Below are 18,460 nucleotides of genomic sequence, written 5' to 3'. Positions count from 1 at the left end.
AACCAATTGTATGTCAACGCAGTTATTAAAACTTCAAAAAGAAGTCTGCGATATCCGTGCCTCTTTATCAATGCACATTAAATAACAAGCTCAGCACATCTAATATTGAGTGTAATTTCAAAGCAGTGATGAGTAAAGACCTTATTTCTTCTGTATCTGCTTCTTCTGTAGCGTGACATGAAAATATCTGTGACTTCTACTGGTGACAAAGTCACAGGCCCTGGTAATACCACTGTGCTTTGTTTTTTCTATGTTCATAATGCAAGCAAATGCTGCATTTCAGTTAGAAGTTTATGAAGTTAAGGATGTAATTTTTTTTCCTTTACAAGTTAACAGAACTCCAATTTCTCTCTACAGACCCTTTGGGGGTCCCAGGACCTCAGTTTGAAAGCCCTGCTCTAGAGGGCGCTGTATTTAAGTTAAGAGTTAATGCTTGATCGTTCGTTCATTTAATTGATATTTAGCAAATACCCACTTTGCTCTAAGCGCACGTACCACAGAAGAAAATACAGAATTAAGGTTAGACTTGAAGGCAAACATGCTCTAAGAACTTTTGGAATCTCTGTTCAATGTTTATTTTGGTTTTCTAATTTTATTATAATTTGTGTTATGCACTGCCAAATCCACCAGGATTTTCTCTCTCTCTCTCCTTTAAATATATCACTAGAAGCAAAACAAACAAACAAATAATAACAAGCCACAATGTCTGTTCAAGTATACTGTTAAAAGGATTTTAGAAGCTATAGATCAGTGCTATGGAATAAATACTATGAGCCCTCCACACCTCAATTTCCTTGATAATAAAATCAGCCTGGCCCAAACTGTAGTCATTTTACAGGGACGAGATGAGTCAATTCGTATGAAAGGTCTCTGACAACAGTGAGGTATTATCCTTGGGTGGTGTTCCAATCATACTGTGAATGTCAGTGATTGATCAGTGTGTGTATGAGGGACCCGGGAGCCTCCCTCAGCAGAAATGGCCAAGCGGAGTCCTGCAGAATCACAGGAGGGTCTGTTAAGGAAGAGTAAGTAACACACAGGGATTTCTGGAAAAATAACTCTGCTGTGAATTCTACGGTGAAGCAGTCTGGAGAAACCAAACACGAAACCTACCAGGGAGGTCACCCAGGATGCGGTTTTCCAAAAACTACCACATGTCCCTGGGCATACAGATACCGTGGGTAAAAAACAAAAGTGACTTGTAATGAGCCTCCTCTAGGCTGCAAGATACACTGGAAGTTCTGAAGCGTCAACTTGACCACTAGTTCAAGTCTAATGTGCTTCATATCTGCCCTGGTGTAGACTATTCTATTTTTACTCCTATCAAAACTGACCGTCTGCAGTGCTCACAAACAGACTGTGGGGTTTGCATGAAGTATAAAAACACAGGCCAATTTAAACAAAATTCCTTCCTTACTAATAGAGAAAATGTGAAAATAGCCCAGATACATGCTAAAGAAGAAACTTGCAAGTTCGACTTGTTTATTATTAATGATTTCACAAATTCAAGAATATTGGAGATTGGTTTGTATTAGCAAAAATAATTACAGAAAACTTTACAGATGCACAAAAACGCTGGGGTTTTTTTTCTTTTTTTTTCCCCCACTTTATTTATTTATTTATTTATTTATTTGAATAAGCCGGTTTTGAACCAAGTTATCTCGAAGTAGAAGCAGGACTGCTGTACTCTTTTTTTTTTTTAAGGTGACACAATGATACATGGATATGTAAATGATGTCACTTTCAAAGTGACATCACTAATTTAGACTGGGTTCAAATTAACTTGAATTTTAAGTCAGGAGGGTCAAAACAAAAGAGAACTGGTCTTCCCAATCTCACAGGGCTGCCATGAATTTCTAAAGAGAAAAATTACATCAAAATTACATCTTGAGTGAACGTCAGAGATATCATTGGTATGTTGTAAATCAACTAGACCTCAGTCTAAAAACAAAAAAAGCAATATCATTGGTATGAATTTTTTGAATTATCGTATATTTTTCAAACCTGCAAAATCAAGTTGCACATCCTTGTCATCACAAACACACTGAAAGAAGCCCCACCTAGTGTACTGCTCACCCTAACAGGTGTCAGCTCTGCAGCCCACGGCAGGACCAGTTTGCTGCTGCAGGAACATTTTGCCTCTCCTGAATAACCAGCTTAGTGGGCTTTCACACAGAAATCAGCAGCCTTGATATGTCAGGCTACGTCCTATAAACACTGAGCAGCCTAGAGATTCCCAATACCATGGGTTTTAAATGCAGACAAGCTCCTCCCCAACACAAGTTTCTAAGGATTTACATGGAAGGAAATGGGAGCATTTTTTTTTTTGGCCCTGGCTAGGGAAGTCCCTGGGAGCATTTTCTTTTTTCTTTTTCCATCTTTTTTGTTGTTGTTGTTAGTAAACTTTTATTTAGTCAGTTTTTGGAATTTTATTTATTTTTTTTTATAAAGCAGGTTCTTATTAGTTATCTATCTTATACATATTAGTGTATATATGTAAATCGCAATCTCCCAATTCATCCCACCACTGCCCCCCCACCCTCCTTCCCCCCCTTGGTGTCCATACATTTGTTCCCCATATCTGTGACTCCATTTCTGCCCTGCAAACGTGGGAGCATTTTCTGTTCTTCAATATGGTTAAGAGAAAGCTGGTTCAAATGAAAACTCATACTTGTCCCCACTACTCTGACATTTCTATCCAGAAGACTCAAAGTCAAGGCCTTTTAATGGGGCTAAATCCCACAGCCGCATTTCTTCAAGTACTTTCCACAGATGGCAGGCTGCAAGATGCAGCGGCCAGTAGAAGCGCTCACGTGCGGCCATGGCTAAGGAGGACAGGGCATCACAAGAAAGGGGAATCACTCACGGAAGTACTTCAGCGTCTCCTCAATCTGCTCGGTCGTGAGGTCAATGTTGGCATCTGGAGAAATGAGGGGGGTATGGAGCCAGTCGTCGTGGTCATAACCGTAGATGGTGTCAGCTCTTAGCTTGTAATGGGGCAGCTGCTCCTCCAGCAGGCTGATGATCTCAACTTCCGGAAGGTCAGTGCTGTTGCACACGTCTGGAGGGGACAAGATGGAGAGATGAAAGCCCGACCTGGTGGTGGCCCCGCCGCTGCTAGTGACCTAACCCTGGGGCCTACAGCCAGTGTCTTGGCTACTTACCCGCAGCACAGAGAGGCCAGATGAGGCCACATCAGAGATCCTTTTCCAATTTAAATTCTACTCTTGAAACTAGGAGTTATGCATGCTTACCGCCAGACCTACCTGAAATAGTTCCTGCTTGTTTAGCTGCCTACTTTCTGTGATGTAAACCCAAATTTCTTGTGCTTTCACCATTTGGGCTAAGTCTTTCTTTCCAACCCTTTCTCTGGCCATTCTCTCAATGACTCTACAATTAAGCCAAAGCAGTTATAATTTCACCAATATGCCAAACTTCTTCCTGCCACTATTAAAACCGTGTCTCCACATAGATAAGATTTTGCCTTTGTTTAATTCATTCATTCGCCTGTTCATCCTCCTGCATTTCCTTCCATCCACCGACATCCATCCATCACCATCCAACTACATCCTGAGTCCCACAGTCACAGGAGACACGATGCAAAATGCAACAGTCATGGTCCTGCCTTTGCAATGCTTGTATCCTCATGGGGCTTCCAGCCATTAAACCAACAAGTGCCCCTCCGTCAAGGCACAGCTTGAATACCACCTCTCCCCCGACAGAATGGTGTTTTGAGCATACCAGGCAGTATTAACCTGTCTTCCTCAGGAAGAATGTGGACACCTTTGCCCAGAAGAAGGGCTATACCAGAGACTTACCAAAATCCCCATCTCCTTCGTATTTAATAAGAAGGCTGCACGGCAGCCAAAAAAATTACGGAATCACAGGTAAAGAGAGCGTTCAGTGGCCAACTTCCCCCCTTCTGGGGCAGGAGCCCAGGGAAAGCACCTGCTAGCCGCCCCCCCCCCCCCAAACCTCCTACCACTCCACGCTAACCGTTCTAACTTAATTCAACATATAAAGCTTCACTGCAGGACATTTCGACTCAGGAAGTCCACATGGCTTTTCAAGTGCTTGCGGAAAGAGTTATAAGTGGAAAGTAAAGACATCTCAACTTTTACTTGGAGCTCTGGGGACTGGAGGGGGACATATGAACGCTCAGGATTCTCTGTCTCATGTGGGAAATGTCACAGCCAGCGCACTTGGCATTTCAGCCAGCCCCCACCAGGCTGGAGCTGCTCAGACACTCTGCAAAGGTCTGCAGAGAACAGAGTGATGCCCTCCCCTCGGTCAGGGCCAGCAGCCCAACCTCAAGGCAGAAGATGTCTCATATCTCTTTATCATCTCCCACCAACGACAAAACACCCTCCAAAAGGCTCCAGCTGAGCTCCTAACTAAGGAAGTATTTCCTCGTCTCACAGTCGAGTGGGGAGTAAGTTCCCACAAAGCTCATCTCGAGGTGAGGCCTCACAGCCATAAAATGACGAGCATCTGGCTGAGGGGATACAGGGTCAAGGAGGGATGACACCCAAACGATGGCATCTCTTGGCTAACCATAGATCTGCTCCACAAAAGCCCACGCCAGCCTGTCCCTAGGAGAACGGGCAGGGTACCAACACATTCCTGCGTGACGCTCCCACACGACAGGCTAGAATCTTCTGGTGTCACTGCCATTTGGTGGTGGGAAAGGCAACGGACTCCAAAAAATAAAAATAAAATCCCTTCTAAGAACACCGTGTTACTTGTGAGCGCACTGGCAGCTGCTCAAACGCTGAGACTCCCCTGTCCTTCCAGGTTCCCAGGGCTGAAGGTCAACATATTTACAGTGTGAGTCCTTGTGCCCAAGAGGTATCGTTTTCCTTAAAGCGTATGACGACCAGTGAGATCAAGTATCCAAAGGTGAGGCTGTGTCAAAAAGCCTTTTTAAAAAACTCTGAATGTTTGACTTTTCCGTAATGTGACCCGCCATGTAAACGTCAACAAGTTTTCAGCTGTGTGGCAGGCCCAGAGAATTAGGAGACGATTTTAAAGACTGCCCAGGGAGCTTTCCTTGACCCTGGCTGCAGGGCTAGGGGCCCCAAGGACCCCCTGTGGAGCGGGACACCACCTCTGCCACATGGAGAAGACACATCTGAGGCCTGAGGTTGGGTAAACATAATATGAGAGCCTTTGAGAATTCCCCCGGAATGCTTTCACCGTGCCAAGCACCAAGCCAGGAGCCTTCAGTGCGTTCTCTGACCCTCCCGGCAACCCGCGACGTAGCTAATATTTGCTCTGACTGATAGGTGAGGAAGCTGATTCACAGGAGCTGTGGAATATCTTGTAGGGCAAGGTCACCTGGCTAAATAAGTGGTAGATTGTGTACGAGAAGCCTCAGCCGTCTGACTGTAAGCTGTGCCCTTCCCTCTGCCATCTGCTGCCCGTCTCCCAGGCGAGAGCACTAGAAATGCTGGGGGATTCCCAGGCTATTCTCAACAGGAAGTGTTCGTCCTCAACAGGTACAGATTTCATAAGTATGGTAGAGGTGTCCAACTAAACACACTGACAAATCAGGGAGGTGTCTGGATGATTTTTCCTTCCAGAGCGTAGGAAGTAGAGACAAGAACTGAAGTAGCTTGTCTGCCAACCCACCCCCACCCCCGGCGCTTACTCAAGCTCAGTGCATGAAAGGGCACCGCTGGCCTCACCTGGAGGAAAGGAACCTTTGAATGCTCTCTACGGTCATCATTTCTCCACTGCTCCAGCTCACACTATTAACAAGCTATACCATGTAGTCTCGGGTAAGTCTCAAATGAAGGGCATCCACCTCCTGAGTGAACCCAGGCCCCGAAAGGTCCATGGCTTCTGGCAGATCGACAGCAACAGCAGCCCGGAACCCACCGACCCCCAGCCTGGCAAACCATCAAAGGCCAGGCTCACCCAGGCAAGTCGGGTGGACTTAGGCTCAGCATCCTCCCCTTCTCCAATTACAACAGCCCCATGGATGCCGGCTCCACCTGTGAAAGACACTTTTAAAATCACAGTATTGCCCTGCTTTAAAAACCTCCCAGCTCCCTATAAAGTGCTTCATGATTCAGCCCACACTTTCCCAAGACAGAGTCTACTGACTGCTTCCCGATATCCAATTTCTGCTTCTTTCTTTCGGTAAAGTCACCCCGAAGGTGTGGCTGGGCACGTGGCCACGCAGCTAAAAACTACCTTTTCCACCTTTCCTTGCAGTAAGGTCAGTCCATATGCCTGGTTAACAGGATGTAAACAGAACTTCCGAGTCAGACCCTATCCAACTGTCGAAATGCAGAGATGGGGTGGTGCTGGAGGAGCCGCCTTCAACTGTATAAGTAAAGGCAGCACCTAGGGGGTTACCAGAGCTAACCTGGGTGCCTCGGACAAGCGGACAGGGGCAGCACTCCTGGGCCATCTACCACTTGGACTTTTAAGAGAGAAAGAAATACACATCTACCTTATTAAAGCCACTTCTCAAGTGTCCCTTCAGTGAAGCCACACCAACTTTTTGCCATCCTCCCAACACATTTTTGCACAAACCTTGGTTTGGACATCAGCTGTTCTAGCTGTCCGGAATGCCCTTCCCTACCAGCAAGCTCCATCGCAAAATATCACTCAAATTCACCCCATATTTCAAGCTTCCCTTGACCTCTCCCCTCTGGCTATGTGTTTAGTACAGAGATTATTTCACTACAGTGTTACATGCCTTTTCTAACAGAGTCCCTGGGGAGGAGCTCTGAATTACCCCTTAACACCTAACCCAGCCCTCAGCATCACGCTGGGCAACAGGAAGTGCTCCGTAAGCGCTGGATGAATGATGGGAAAAAGGGAGGAAGAATCAGCAAGGGGATGGCAAGCCTAGTCGGACAAACACCCAGCCTTTAGCATGGGGGAGGTGGAGCCATCTAGTGTCCAGGTCTTTGCAAGTCTCACTCAGTATCTTCATCCAGCACGGAGGAAAGTCCCCACGGGGAAGTGAATGTCGCCTCAACCACTCAGCAAACGCAAATCCAATCCAGTGTCCAGCATTCTTAGAGCACCACCCTGGGAGCAGAATGTACGACTTCTTTTCATCTCTTCAGAGCTATAACCCTTCCTAGTTTTCTCCAAGGCATAAGGTTTGAAGCGGGTCCTCCTGTCCAAGGATGGGGGCTTCACTGAGGGCTGTGGGAGGTGGGAGAGGGCCCTGAGGGTCTGGGGCTGTAGGTCCAGCTATGTCCACTCTCCACCTGACTTGGGCTAGATCCATAACCCCCAGAGGGGGCTTGAAGGAGGCCCCTCCATCTTAGCATTTGCACTGATGCAAAGGTGACACGCCAGGTTCATGAAATGTGCCAGGCGCCCCAGATGATGACACACTTTACAGCAGAGGCTGCAGCTCTGAATTAGTGTCCAACGTTTAAAAATCAGAGAATCTCATGCAGAAATACAGATCCCTAGCCTGTTGGAAAAAGCCAGCATTATCTAGGACCACACAGTTACAGGCTCTGAGTGGTGGCCACCTCCAGATGGGCGGGGGGTAGCTCCACCGGGGTTTCTGGGCCTTCTGCCTGTACACAGGAGCTGAGGGCGCTGGGCCCAGGAGAACAGAGAGCTGCAAGGGAGAGGAGGACAGTATCCTGAACACTCACTCCCCCAGGCTCCGGAGATCCTAGGAAAAACAGCAGGGGGAGAGAGTGCAGTGCTGGACAAAGGGGAAAAGCTTGGCCAGAGAAAATCTGGCAAAATCAAAGTAAGAGAGGAACAGAAGGGCACAGGAAAGGAGGAAGGAGGAAAGCCAGACCCTGAGGCAGGCCAGCCAGCACCACGACTGCCACCTGCTGGCAAGTGCCTGAGGCCCTGGATGCAGCAAGAGCTGCTCCAGGAGTTTGGAGAATGCGCTCCCAGCCCTGGCCCTGCCCCCAACTTCGCCATGTCACCCGCAAGTCACGTCTTGGTTTATCTGGGACTTTGTCTCTCCATCTGTAGAACAAAGGCATCAGGTTGCAGAAAAGCTCTTTTTCTACCCAAAACGTCTCCGAGCCACCAGACCAAGGGCTGTGTCTGGGGGTGGCCGCCACTCCCAGCACACCCCGCCTCCAACGAGGGGGGCCCATAGCACCTGGATATGCCGACTTCTTCTGAGAGGGCGGGGATCTGTATTTTTACATAAGATTCCCTGATTTTTAAATGTCGGACGCTAGTTGAGAATTCTGTAAATACCTGAGGTCAAATTAAACACATGTGCCTCCGGTTTGCACGCCGGGGTTTCCCATCCTGGTGTCTAACTCTGGGACTTGGGAGAAGGTTCCAGGCTACACTAAAGGTGACAAGCAAAGAACGTGACGCCAGCCTGTGCTTGAAGAAGTTCTGGCTAGGGTCCGTAAGCCCCTGTCATTACGCATTAACCTTGGCAGTGACTGCAAACCCATAGCCATGTTTTAAAGTCTTCACAAGACGAGAAAGCTCACCTACTCAGCCGCCTTCAAATCATTCTGTACAGACTTGGAAACAACGCCTTTTTCTTGAGTTATTAGGATTAAAGGGCATGGGCTCAGAGACTCACACACAGGCCATACTGGTGCCAGGGACACATCTGATACTTTGCAACTGGTATCTGCCAGACGTCCTTCTGGAAAATTCTTCTCTATCATAGGGTCACATAGTTAAGAGCCTCACCTAAGCTTCGTCGGGGAACTCAGTGTTAGTAATTATTCTCTAGAATACCACAAAAGTTGTGATTTCACCAACTACAAAGGGGCCTTTAGAACTAGAAATTACTGGCTCAACCACGTCATTTAATAGAAGAGGGCTGCACTCAGAGAGGTTGAGGAGGTGGCTGAACGTCACAGAGCAGCCAGTAGCAGACGTGAGACCGAGGCACGGTCCGCTGCATGGCCCCCCCGCACCAGGAGCCTCAGGAAGTGTCAGGACCACCCCGCAGGCTGACATTCTCCACTGTTTACCCAGCACCCTGCCTGGTAACCAGTAAACGCTCAATAAACATTTTGCTGAACGATACAAACCACTTGTGCCATTTCCACCCGAGACTTCTCAGACCCCTCCCCAGGGCCGGCGTGAGCTCACACCCAAGCCAGCCTCTCCCAGCCCTGCCACCTACAGAAGGGGACACTGAGGCCCTGCCAGAGGTGCGGGGACCTGGGCGAGGTCTCGTGGCTGAGCAGTGTTGGCACTGGACGCCAGGTCTCCCGATGCCTTCCTGTCCCCACCATCCTGAGTTCACCTCCCGACACAATACCTCCTGCTCACATTCCAGCCCCACAAGGACATGACGGGGACAAGAGTTCTCTTCTCTTCCTTGATGCCTCGCTGTGAGCAGTAACCAGTGTCTCCAGAGACATTCGCATGGAAGCAGAGAGGCCAAGGTAATCAGGATTCAGAGAGAGAAACAAAACCTGACGCTGGAAGGGCCGTGGCCTTACCTGCCACCAGAAGTGACTCTTTCTAAGAAAAAGGATAAACAATGACCCCGGTTCAGTTCCGCACAGGTGGGGTGTCAGGTTCTGAGCCGTGGCTTGATCACACACGACACCAGCTCCCCATGACAGCAGCACAAACGGAGACGGCCGAGCCGCCCAGCGGCCGCCTTCACGAGCAGGGTCTCCAACACAAGGCGGAAGTGCCACCTCGTGCAACTGAATGTGGCCCCGGCCACTCAGACTCGCCAGCGTGTTGTGCAACCAGAGGGCAGGAAGAGGCGGGACAAAGCAAAGTCAGAAGAACCCTGCTATGGAGGCCCCCGGATGTCAAACTGATTGCAGTGTTTTGCAGAAATAGCGACTCCAATGGGCTTGGCACAGAAATCTACAAAAGCAGACGATACCACATTACAAGATAGATTGATTCTAACACTAAGACATAAAGTTAGAACTGCACAGAAATTTTATTTTAAAAGGAAAAATCAATGTGTTAATTTTGAGTTAAACCTGCAGGAAAATGCTCAAAACATGGGGTGGGGTGGGGTGGATTAATATTCATTCGAATTTGTTTTACTAGGAAATAAATAGAAAAAACGACTTTGGTTTTCCAGTTTTCTTGATAATTTCTCTTAAAAGCGTACATATTCTATATCTTATAATTATTAAATTACCAGGCGAAAATATTTACATGAAAATAGCCAGTGTCAGTGTGATTGTAATTAATGCGCTCACAGCTGAATTAGTGTTTAGACAGATGGAGCTGGTGGAAATTGGAACGACACTTGCAGCAAACGGTTTGACAGCATGTTTGGAGGACCAAAATTCTGCCATGACCCTCAAACAAGTAATCTCCCATATGGGATTAAAAATGAGAGCGGAATCCAAAAAATCTGAAGGGCAAAATACATAAGTGTGTCTATAGTACATACCTGATAAAGTTCAAAACATGCACAACCAGGTTCCTCGAAAAGTTAAACAGAATTGCCATATGATCCAGCAATTCCACTTCCAGGTATATACCCAAAAGAAGTAAAAGCAGGGACGTGACCAGATATTTGTACACCGGGTTCATAGAAGCATTATCACAATAGCCAGAAGGTAGAAGCAACCCAAGGGTCCTTTAGTGGATGAACAGATAACAAAATGTGGTAGATATGTACAACGGAATATTATTCAGCCTTACAAAGGAAGGAAATTCTGACATAAGCTACAATATGGATGGACCTTGAGGACGTTACACCAAGTGAAACAAGCCAGTCACAAAAGGACAGACACTCTGAATCCTCCTGTGGGGGCTGTTAGAGGAATCAAATTCAGAGACGGAACGCAGAAAGGTGGCTGCCAGGGGCTGGAGGAGCGGGGAAGAGGAATCTGTGTTTAATGGGTGCAGCTGCATCTGGGGAAGGTGACGAAGTTCTGGAGATTTACAGAGGTGATGTGTGCACAACAAGGTGAAGTGTTCACTTAAAAATGGCTAAAATCGGGCTTCCCTGGTGGCGCAGTGGTTAAGAATGCACCTGCCAATGTAAGGGACCTGGGTTCGAGCCCTGGTCCGGGAAGATCCCGCATGCCTCGGAGCAGCTAAGCCCGTGCGCCACAACTCCTAAGCCTGCGCTCTAGAGCCCGCGAGCCACAACTACTGAAGCCCGCGCGCCTAGGGCCCGTGCTCCACAACGAGAGAAGCCACCGCAATGAGAAGCCCGCGCACCGCAGTGAAGAGTAGCCCCCGCTCGCCTCAACTAGAGAAAGCCTGCACGCAGCAAAAGACCCAACACAGCCAAAGAAAGAAAGGCTAAAATGGTAAACTTTATGTTATGTACGTTTTACCATTATTTTCTAAAAATAAATAAAAGATGACCACTCTACTCATGTTATCTCCCAATGTACGGTTTTTGTTGGTTCTGGTTACAAAGTCACATAACTCCTGCTATTTTTAGTGTCCATTTTGTAGAACACAAAGTTTTTCAGAAGCAAATATACTGTGCTACAGCAAGAATGCCTGTCTAAAGTTTAATTTTTGTGCAAATTATTTTCCACCAGTTTTACTGAGATATAATTGGTATACAGCACTGTATAAGTTTAAGGTGGACAGCATACTGATTTGACTTTACACACATCATGAAATGATTATCACAGTAAGTTTAGGCAACATTCATCACCTCATATAGATACAAAATTAAAGAGAGAGAAAAAATTGTTTCCGTGTGATGAAAACTCTTAGGATTTACTCTCAACAACTTCCATATATAACAACAGAGTTAATTATATTTATCATGTTGTACGTTACACCCCTAGCGCTTATTTAGCTTATAACTGGAAGTCTGTACCTTTTGACAGCCTTCATCCAGCGCTCCCTCCCCCGAAGCACCCATCCCCCCCTTTGGTAACCACAAATGTGATCTCTGTTTCTATGAGTTTTTGTTTGTTTGTTTCTGAAGTACAACTGACCTACAACACTCTGTTAGTTCCTGTTACATAACATCGTAATTCAATATTTCTATATATTTCAAAATGATCACTAGGATAGGTCTAGTCACAGTCTGTCACCAACCAAAGATACTACAAAACTACTGAGTATACTCGCCACACTGTACATTTCATACCGTAAATCATCTGTTTTGCAACTACAAGTTTGTACCTCTTAATCTCCCCTTGATCATTTTCTTTGTAATCCTAGCCTTTGGATGGCCTTCCCCATCTCAAGATTACTAAAATATCCAGCAATATTTACTTCTAGCACGTCTATGGCTTCATTCTTAACATTCTCTCTTGATGAATCACCTGGATTTTATTGGGTTTGAAGGAGCTATATAGGGATCCAGCTGTACTGTTTATAATGATAACAAACAACAGCAATAATAATGGCAACTGTTTATGGATGCTACCATCTCCAAGCATTTATCTCCACTGACTCATTTAAACTTCCCAACAGCCCTAAGAGTGGAGACTATTAGCATCCCCACTTTACAGAAGGGGAAACTAAGGCACAGAGGTTAAGTAACTGGATCCACATCACGTGGTAAGTATTAGACCTGGCTTTCTCACACAGAGTCTGGACCCATTGGCCATAGCCACCACCCACGCTGCCTCTGGCCCTCTGGTTGCACTGATTAAATAATTTCTCCGTGTAACTCTCTTTTCTCTAAATTCTCCTCCTCCTCCCAACTTCCACTCTCTTGAGTACTTTGCTTTGAGACTTCCTAAAACATAGCACATCGTTAAAGCTTTACTTTTGACCCATTCAGAGACTTTGTCTTCAAATGTCAGACGTGACTGATCTTACTTTTGTCCTGCCTCCTGGTGGTTCTACTCTCGAGGTTCTGTTAGTTACCTGTCTTTTGTTTTATAGAATATGTGTCACCAGATTCTTTTTTTTTTTTCCCTAGTGATTTAAGGCTGAGTTTCCTCCAAGTGCTGGGAATGGAGGGTGGCAGGCACTAGGCAGGGTGGCCTCCAGCTATGAGTTACCATCACCATTTACCCTTTTGTTTGTTTTTTTTGTTTGTTTTGCGGTACGTGGGCCTCTTACTGCTGTGGCCTCTCCCGTTGCGGAGCACAGGCTCCGGACGCGTAGGCTCCGCGGCCATGGCTCACGGGCCCAGCCACTCCGCGGCATGTGGGATCTTCCCGGACCGGGGCACGAACCCATGTCCCCTGCATTGGCAGGCGGACTCTCAACCACTGCGCCACCAGGGAAGCCCACCATTTACCCTCTGAGCTATGCAAACATCATCATTTTCTTATGGGGGTCATGTTGTGAAAGACAAGGAAACACTGATTTGGAAGGTTCACGCTCTATCTTTAAGATATGACACCTTATGATATCACATCAAAGAGGCATGATAGACACTGCTAGTGGCTTCCCAACCACCCATACTCTCCTACTTTCCTTAGTATCAAAGACCTGGGAAGTCTACATTTCTCAGCCTCCCTCCTAGCAAGGTATGACCAAGAGTGTTAAGTTCTGGCCGTTGAGATTTAAGCAATGGAATGGTGAGGCTTTCCCAAAGGCTGCCTTCCTACAACCTGGAACTTGGACATGATAGCTGGAGCTTCAGCAGCCTTCTAAGACCATGAGGTGACCTTAAGGATAGAAACCACGAGTATGGTGGAAATGAAGGACAGGAGGAGCCCAGGCCTTTGAGGACAGGAGGGTCACACCAGCACGGCAGAGCCTCCCTCTGAACTTCTTTTATGTGAAAGAAAAATAAATCCTATCAGGTGAAGGCACTGTTCCATGCAGCTAAGCTTAAGCCTTGCTGATACAGGTAGTTACCTTTAAATTACTAGGAGGTAAATCTGTATTTCTCTCATTATCTGTAGCAAAAATAGGATAACTTGCTTATACTTCATCTCACTAATCTTCCTCCCCCCTCTTGGGTTTTGTTGCTCTAATCTGGGGGTTCAGATCCAATTTCCTGTTTTCAAATTATTAACTCTTTACACTTAACCTTTGCTTTCTGGTTTCCAAAAACATTTACACCCAATATTTACAGTTAGACTCTCAAAGACCTTCAAGGCAGCCTGAGCAGCTACCAGAGTTCAGGGCCCAATCCTGTCTATCCTCTCCTCTCCAAAGTCAGCCCTTACCAAGGAACAAAGGAAGTCAGTTAGCATACGGGATAAACTTTGAGATAAAGACTTATGTGCCAAATCACAGAAACTTTATTTTATTAATAGAACAAAATTTTGTGAACCCGAAATTCCTGCTGTGCCTCTACCATTCAATGCAGTCAACTGTCTTATTGTTAATCTAAACTAACTTCCGGAACAGGAAATTCTGTTTATAAATGAACAATGGTTACTTTTTCAGAACATCACATGAGATCATCTGGATATTAAAAGATTTCAAACTCATCCAAAAACAGATCACTACAGTCTGATAATAAACAGTTAAAACAGATGAAACAATAAAACCTGGGCGTGAAACGATTCCACGTTACTTGAACCAGGTTTCAAACCAACACAAACGTAAACTCAAAATGTAGAAAAATTACAAAGGATAACCTCCTACAAAGAATACACATGAAGAAATATAAGCCTTTGTTAAATATAAATAAATAAAGGGAAAAAAATTAAAGTTATCTCATCAGGTGACGTATGTATGATACGCAAGTGTCAGGAGCAGTTAAAGTTCCTCTGAGGTGCACACTTGAATAGCATGGATGACCACTCAAGATTCCTTGCTCAACTCCCCAACGCCAGGGATGAGCCAAGAAAAGCAAGGACAGCAGAAACCAAAAAGCGACTCTGTGAAAGCTTATTAAAAATGCAGGGCTTCCCTGGTGGCGCAGTGGTTGAGAGTCCGCCTGCCGATGCAGGGGACACGGGTTCGTGCCCCGGTCCGGGAAGATCCCACATGCCGCGGAGCGGCTGGGCCCGTGAGCTGTGGCCGCAGAGCCTGCACGTCCGGAGCCTGTGCTCCGCAACAGAAGAGGCCACAACAGTGAGAGGCCCGCGTACCGCAAAAAAAAAAAAAAAATGCAGCCACACTGGGAGACATGTGAGTGTATTGGTGGGTGACAGCTAAAGGGCCTGGGGTGTCTTTTTGGGGTGATCAAAATGTTCCAAAATTAACTGTGGCGATGATTGCACAACCCTGTGAACATACTAAAAACCATCAAATTATACACTGTAAATGGGTGAATTCTATCTCATTGAAGTGGTTACTCACACACCAAAAATGTAACCCCACAAGGAATGTGAGAAAAGGTCTCTGGGCACACCTACCACCACCCTTGGGCATATCTCCAAATCTCCTGCCAAACACTGTTCATGAAAGACGTGTCTGAATCCATCCAAAAGGTTAAATCACCTTCCCTATCATCCTAGGAAAGCCCAAGGAATTTCTGATACCCTTCACTGCCATTTCTACTGAAAATGGGTCACGCAAAATGAGATTTCACGCTGAGAAACAATAAACTCTGGCTGCCTGGAGACTCCAACGACATGGAACAACTGTTCACGGCTTAACAATGCTGAGGAGAATGGGCTATTACTGGACCCAACAGGAGCCCTTTGAATTTTTATTTTTGGCTTCTCAGCTAAAAAGGGATATTTCTCTCTTGTTGTTAAGTTGAAGTCCTGATACAGATCAGGGCTTGAAGGTCTAGACCAGCAGTCCACCAACTACAGTCCACAGTAAAATTCGGCCCCCTGCCTGTTTTTATAAATAAAATTTGCATCGGAAAAGAGCTACGCCCATTCCTTTAGGTATTGTCTGTGGCCGCTGTCTGCTACAACAGCAGAGACTACAGAACTGACAAACCTAAAATATTTACTCTCCGGCCCTTTAGGGATAAGTCTGCTAGCCCCTACCCTAGGCCATTGGAGCCCAGGTCCTTCCCCTACCCACCCCCACTGAGTTTCCTAGCCCAGCAGAGCTAAGAGACTAGGCAAAGGGCTTAAAGGTCACTGACACCACTTCAGGGGCTTTCCTGAAGACCACCTACATGCCTGTGCCATTCAAGACCACTACTGCTACCTGAGGGTCTTCTAAAATCCGGGCTGATCTTCCCTCATTCCCCACCCTTGCTATGGCTCACTTTGAATGAAGTATCATTTCGCAACTCAGTGACCTTGAGCTAGGCCATGGAACTTCCCTGGGCCAATGGAATGTGTCACTTACTGCATGTCCAATCAGAGGCTCTGACTGCGCCTGTGTGGTTACATTTGTCCCCTTGAGCTCCTGTCCCCTGCCAGGAGAAGAACACGGCCCTACACAGCTGCTGCCCGTCATCCCAAATCTTCAAATGAGACAAGTGAAGCAGACGTGAAATGAAGCTCAAGCATGGAAACTTAAGACAAAGAGCAAGGAGTAAATGTTGCAGTAGCCACTGTGAAATTGAGAGTTGTTTGTTACCCAGCATTTCTACAGCAAAACCTAACTAATACACACACCCAATTTAAAAGCATGTAAAGTACAGCCACCAATAACTAGGAGGATAAAGTTCACTGCATAGGACTGACATTCCATCACCATCAGGATCTCCTAACAAGTAGTCTAAGCAAGGAAGATGTGGCCACTCTTGGCTTTCACAACACCCTCCCTTAAAAAAACAACTCCTGGAATTAACTCCAGCAAATAGCAGATGGGAATAAAATAAAATAAAGGTGGGATGGACCAAGGCAGGAGAAGAGATGGGAGCAGATTTCTTTTGTTCTACACATCTAAAGTTGCCGGCCCTACCTGTCATACTCTTTAGACAAGTAACTCCTCTCTCCTCCAATCCCTTTCAAAAGTTGCACACCCAGGGCACTGCAGGTGTCTGGTCTCAAGGTTAAGGCTACCACTCCAGTTGCTAGTGCTCCTCTGGCCCACTAGGTGGCGCTGCATCCGCACCTGGGCAGGCCCACACCCTCCCTCAGGTCCCAGACAAAGGGAGGAGAGGACACCAGAACACAAGTACTTCCAGGCCTGCCTCAGACTCAGACTTGACCCTTCCCATTTCTACTCTCCACAAACCCCTCCTTAAATAGAAATGAAATAGCACTGAGCAGTGGAGTTCAAACCTACAGTTAACGACAACCTGAGCTGTCTGTTGTGAGGTTTTTTCAACACTGAAAAAAAAAGTGTAGTTATCAGATACACTGAAATCTAACGTGTTGGGTTGGGTGTGAGAACTGAATTCCTACCAAAAGAAGAGAAGGGAGGTCAGGGTTCCCATGCCCATCGGCTCTGCAAGACCTTCCTTCTCTCCCACCAAGAACATGACCCACATGCACGGTCCATCATGTAGATCAAAATCCAGTTTAGCGCTGAAAACCTCCTGGAAGAGGAAAATTCGAGTCTTGCCCTAAGCTGACTCTCTGGGGGTCTGGGCTTCGTGTTGGCAATCTCTGGCTCCTCTGGCCATACCAGGTCATTTTCTTCCACCTGCCTTAAAAAGTCCTTGCTAGCTTGAGACTGAAAAAGGGAATACTGCCTGCTATATCAGTAAACAAAGAATGTCACAGTCATCACCGATTGCAGCCATCACCAGACAGTGAGCTGGTGAGCCCTGAGGGAACTCGGGAAGGAAGAGAATACCTGCCATCTAGCAACCTTCAGACTGCAGCCACTCCCTACCGTGAGCCCGGAGGAAACTCAGGATGTGAAAACACAAGGATACTGGCCCCAGATAGCCGAGATGCCTATCAAAGGAATGATTTCAGTGAGCCCAGACTCTTGCATCTTCCCATACACAGAGAAGTGCTCAATTCCTTAACTTGGGATATCTGTTTGTTTTTAATTAACAGTTATCTTTTTTTAATTTTATTTATTTATTTATTCTGGCTGCACAGAGTCTTCCTTGCAGCGCACAGGGTCTTCCTTGCAGCACGCAGGATCTTCCTTGCGGCATACGAACTCTTAGTTGCGGAATGCACGCGAGCTCTAGTTCCCCCACTAAGGGTCGAACCCAGGCCACCTGCATTGGGAGCACGGAGTCTCACCCACTGGACCATCAGGGAAGTCCCATAATGATATTCTTTTTTTTTTTTTTTTTTTTTTTTTTGTGGTACGCGGGCCTCTCACTGTCATGGTCATGGCTCACAGGCCCAGCCGCTCCGCGTCATGTGGGATCTTCCCGGAACGGGGCACGAACCTGCGTCCCCTGCATCAGCAGGCGGACTCTCAACCACTGCGCCACCAGGGATGCCCCAATGATACTCTTTTGACATTCAGACTACCTGCCCTTTGTTGCAAAACTTCTATATAACCTGGCTCCCCACTTGCCTCCTTGGAGCAGTTCTCTCAGGGTTACTTGAGATGCTGCCTCTGGGCTTGAAGTCCTAAAAATTCCCACCAAATAAAACATAACTCTCAATCGTTAGGCTGTGAATATTTTTGAAGTCGACAAGACTCACGCTGCCCCTGGCTTGTGCTCACTTGTCCACTGCCCAGTCCGTCCCCCTGCGGCATCAGGCTTGCAGTCATCATCCCCATGACGTGATGGGCACGTCACCTCCAAGCCAAACACCGTCCAACTCCCCACCGCTCAACTCCTGGACCCCATGCTCCCCCTCTGCCAGCGACCTCTGAAATCTGAAATCCACAC

General features: G+C 46.7%; 1 protein-coding gene across 2 annotated transcripts in view; it reads right to left on the bottom strand.

The window, feature by feature from the left end:
• The window catches only part of TRAK1 (trafficking kinesin protein 1), a 97,897-nt gene that overhangs the window by 72,932 nt on the left and 6,505 nt on the right, over positions 1 to 18,460 (bottom strand). For both annotated transcript variants that reach the window (XM_065885848.1, XM_065885850.1), the window contains exon 2: positions 2,867 to 3,061. In XM_065885848.1, the coding sequence (XP_065741920.1) occupies positions 2,867 to 3,061 (195 nt within the window). The remainder of the gene's footprint in view (positions 1 to 2,866; positions 3,062 to 18,460) is intronic.

Source organism: Phocoena phocoena, chromosome 10 (genome assembly GCF_963924675.1).
Source record: "Phocoena phocoena chromosome 10, mPhoPho1.1, whole genome shotgun sequence".
Lineage (NCBI taxonomy): Eukaryota > Metazoa > Chordata > Mammalia > Artiodactyla > Phocoenidae > Phocoena > Phocoena phocoena.
Note: the sequence above shows the minus strand (reverse complement) of the source record. Positions and strands in the feature narration are given on the sequence as shown.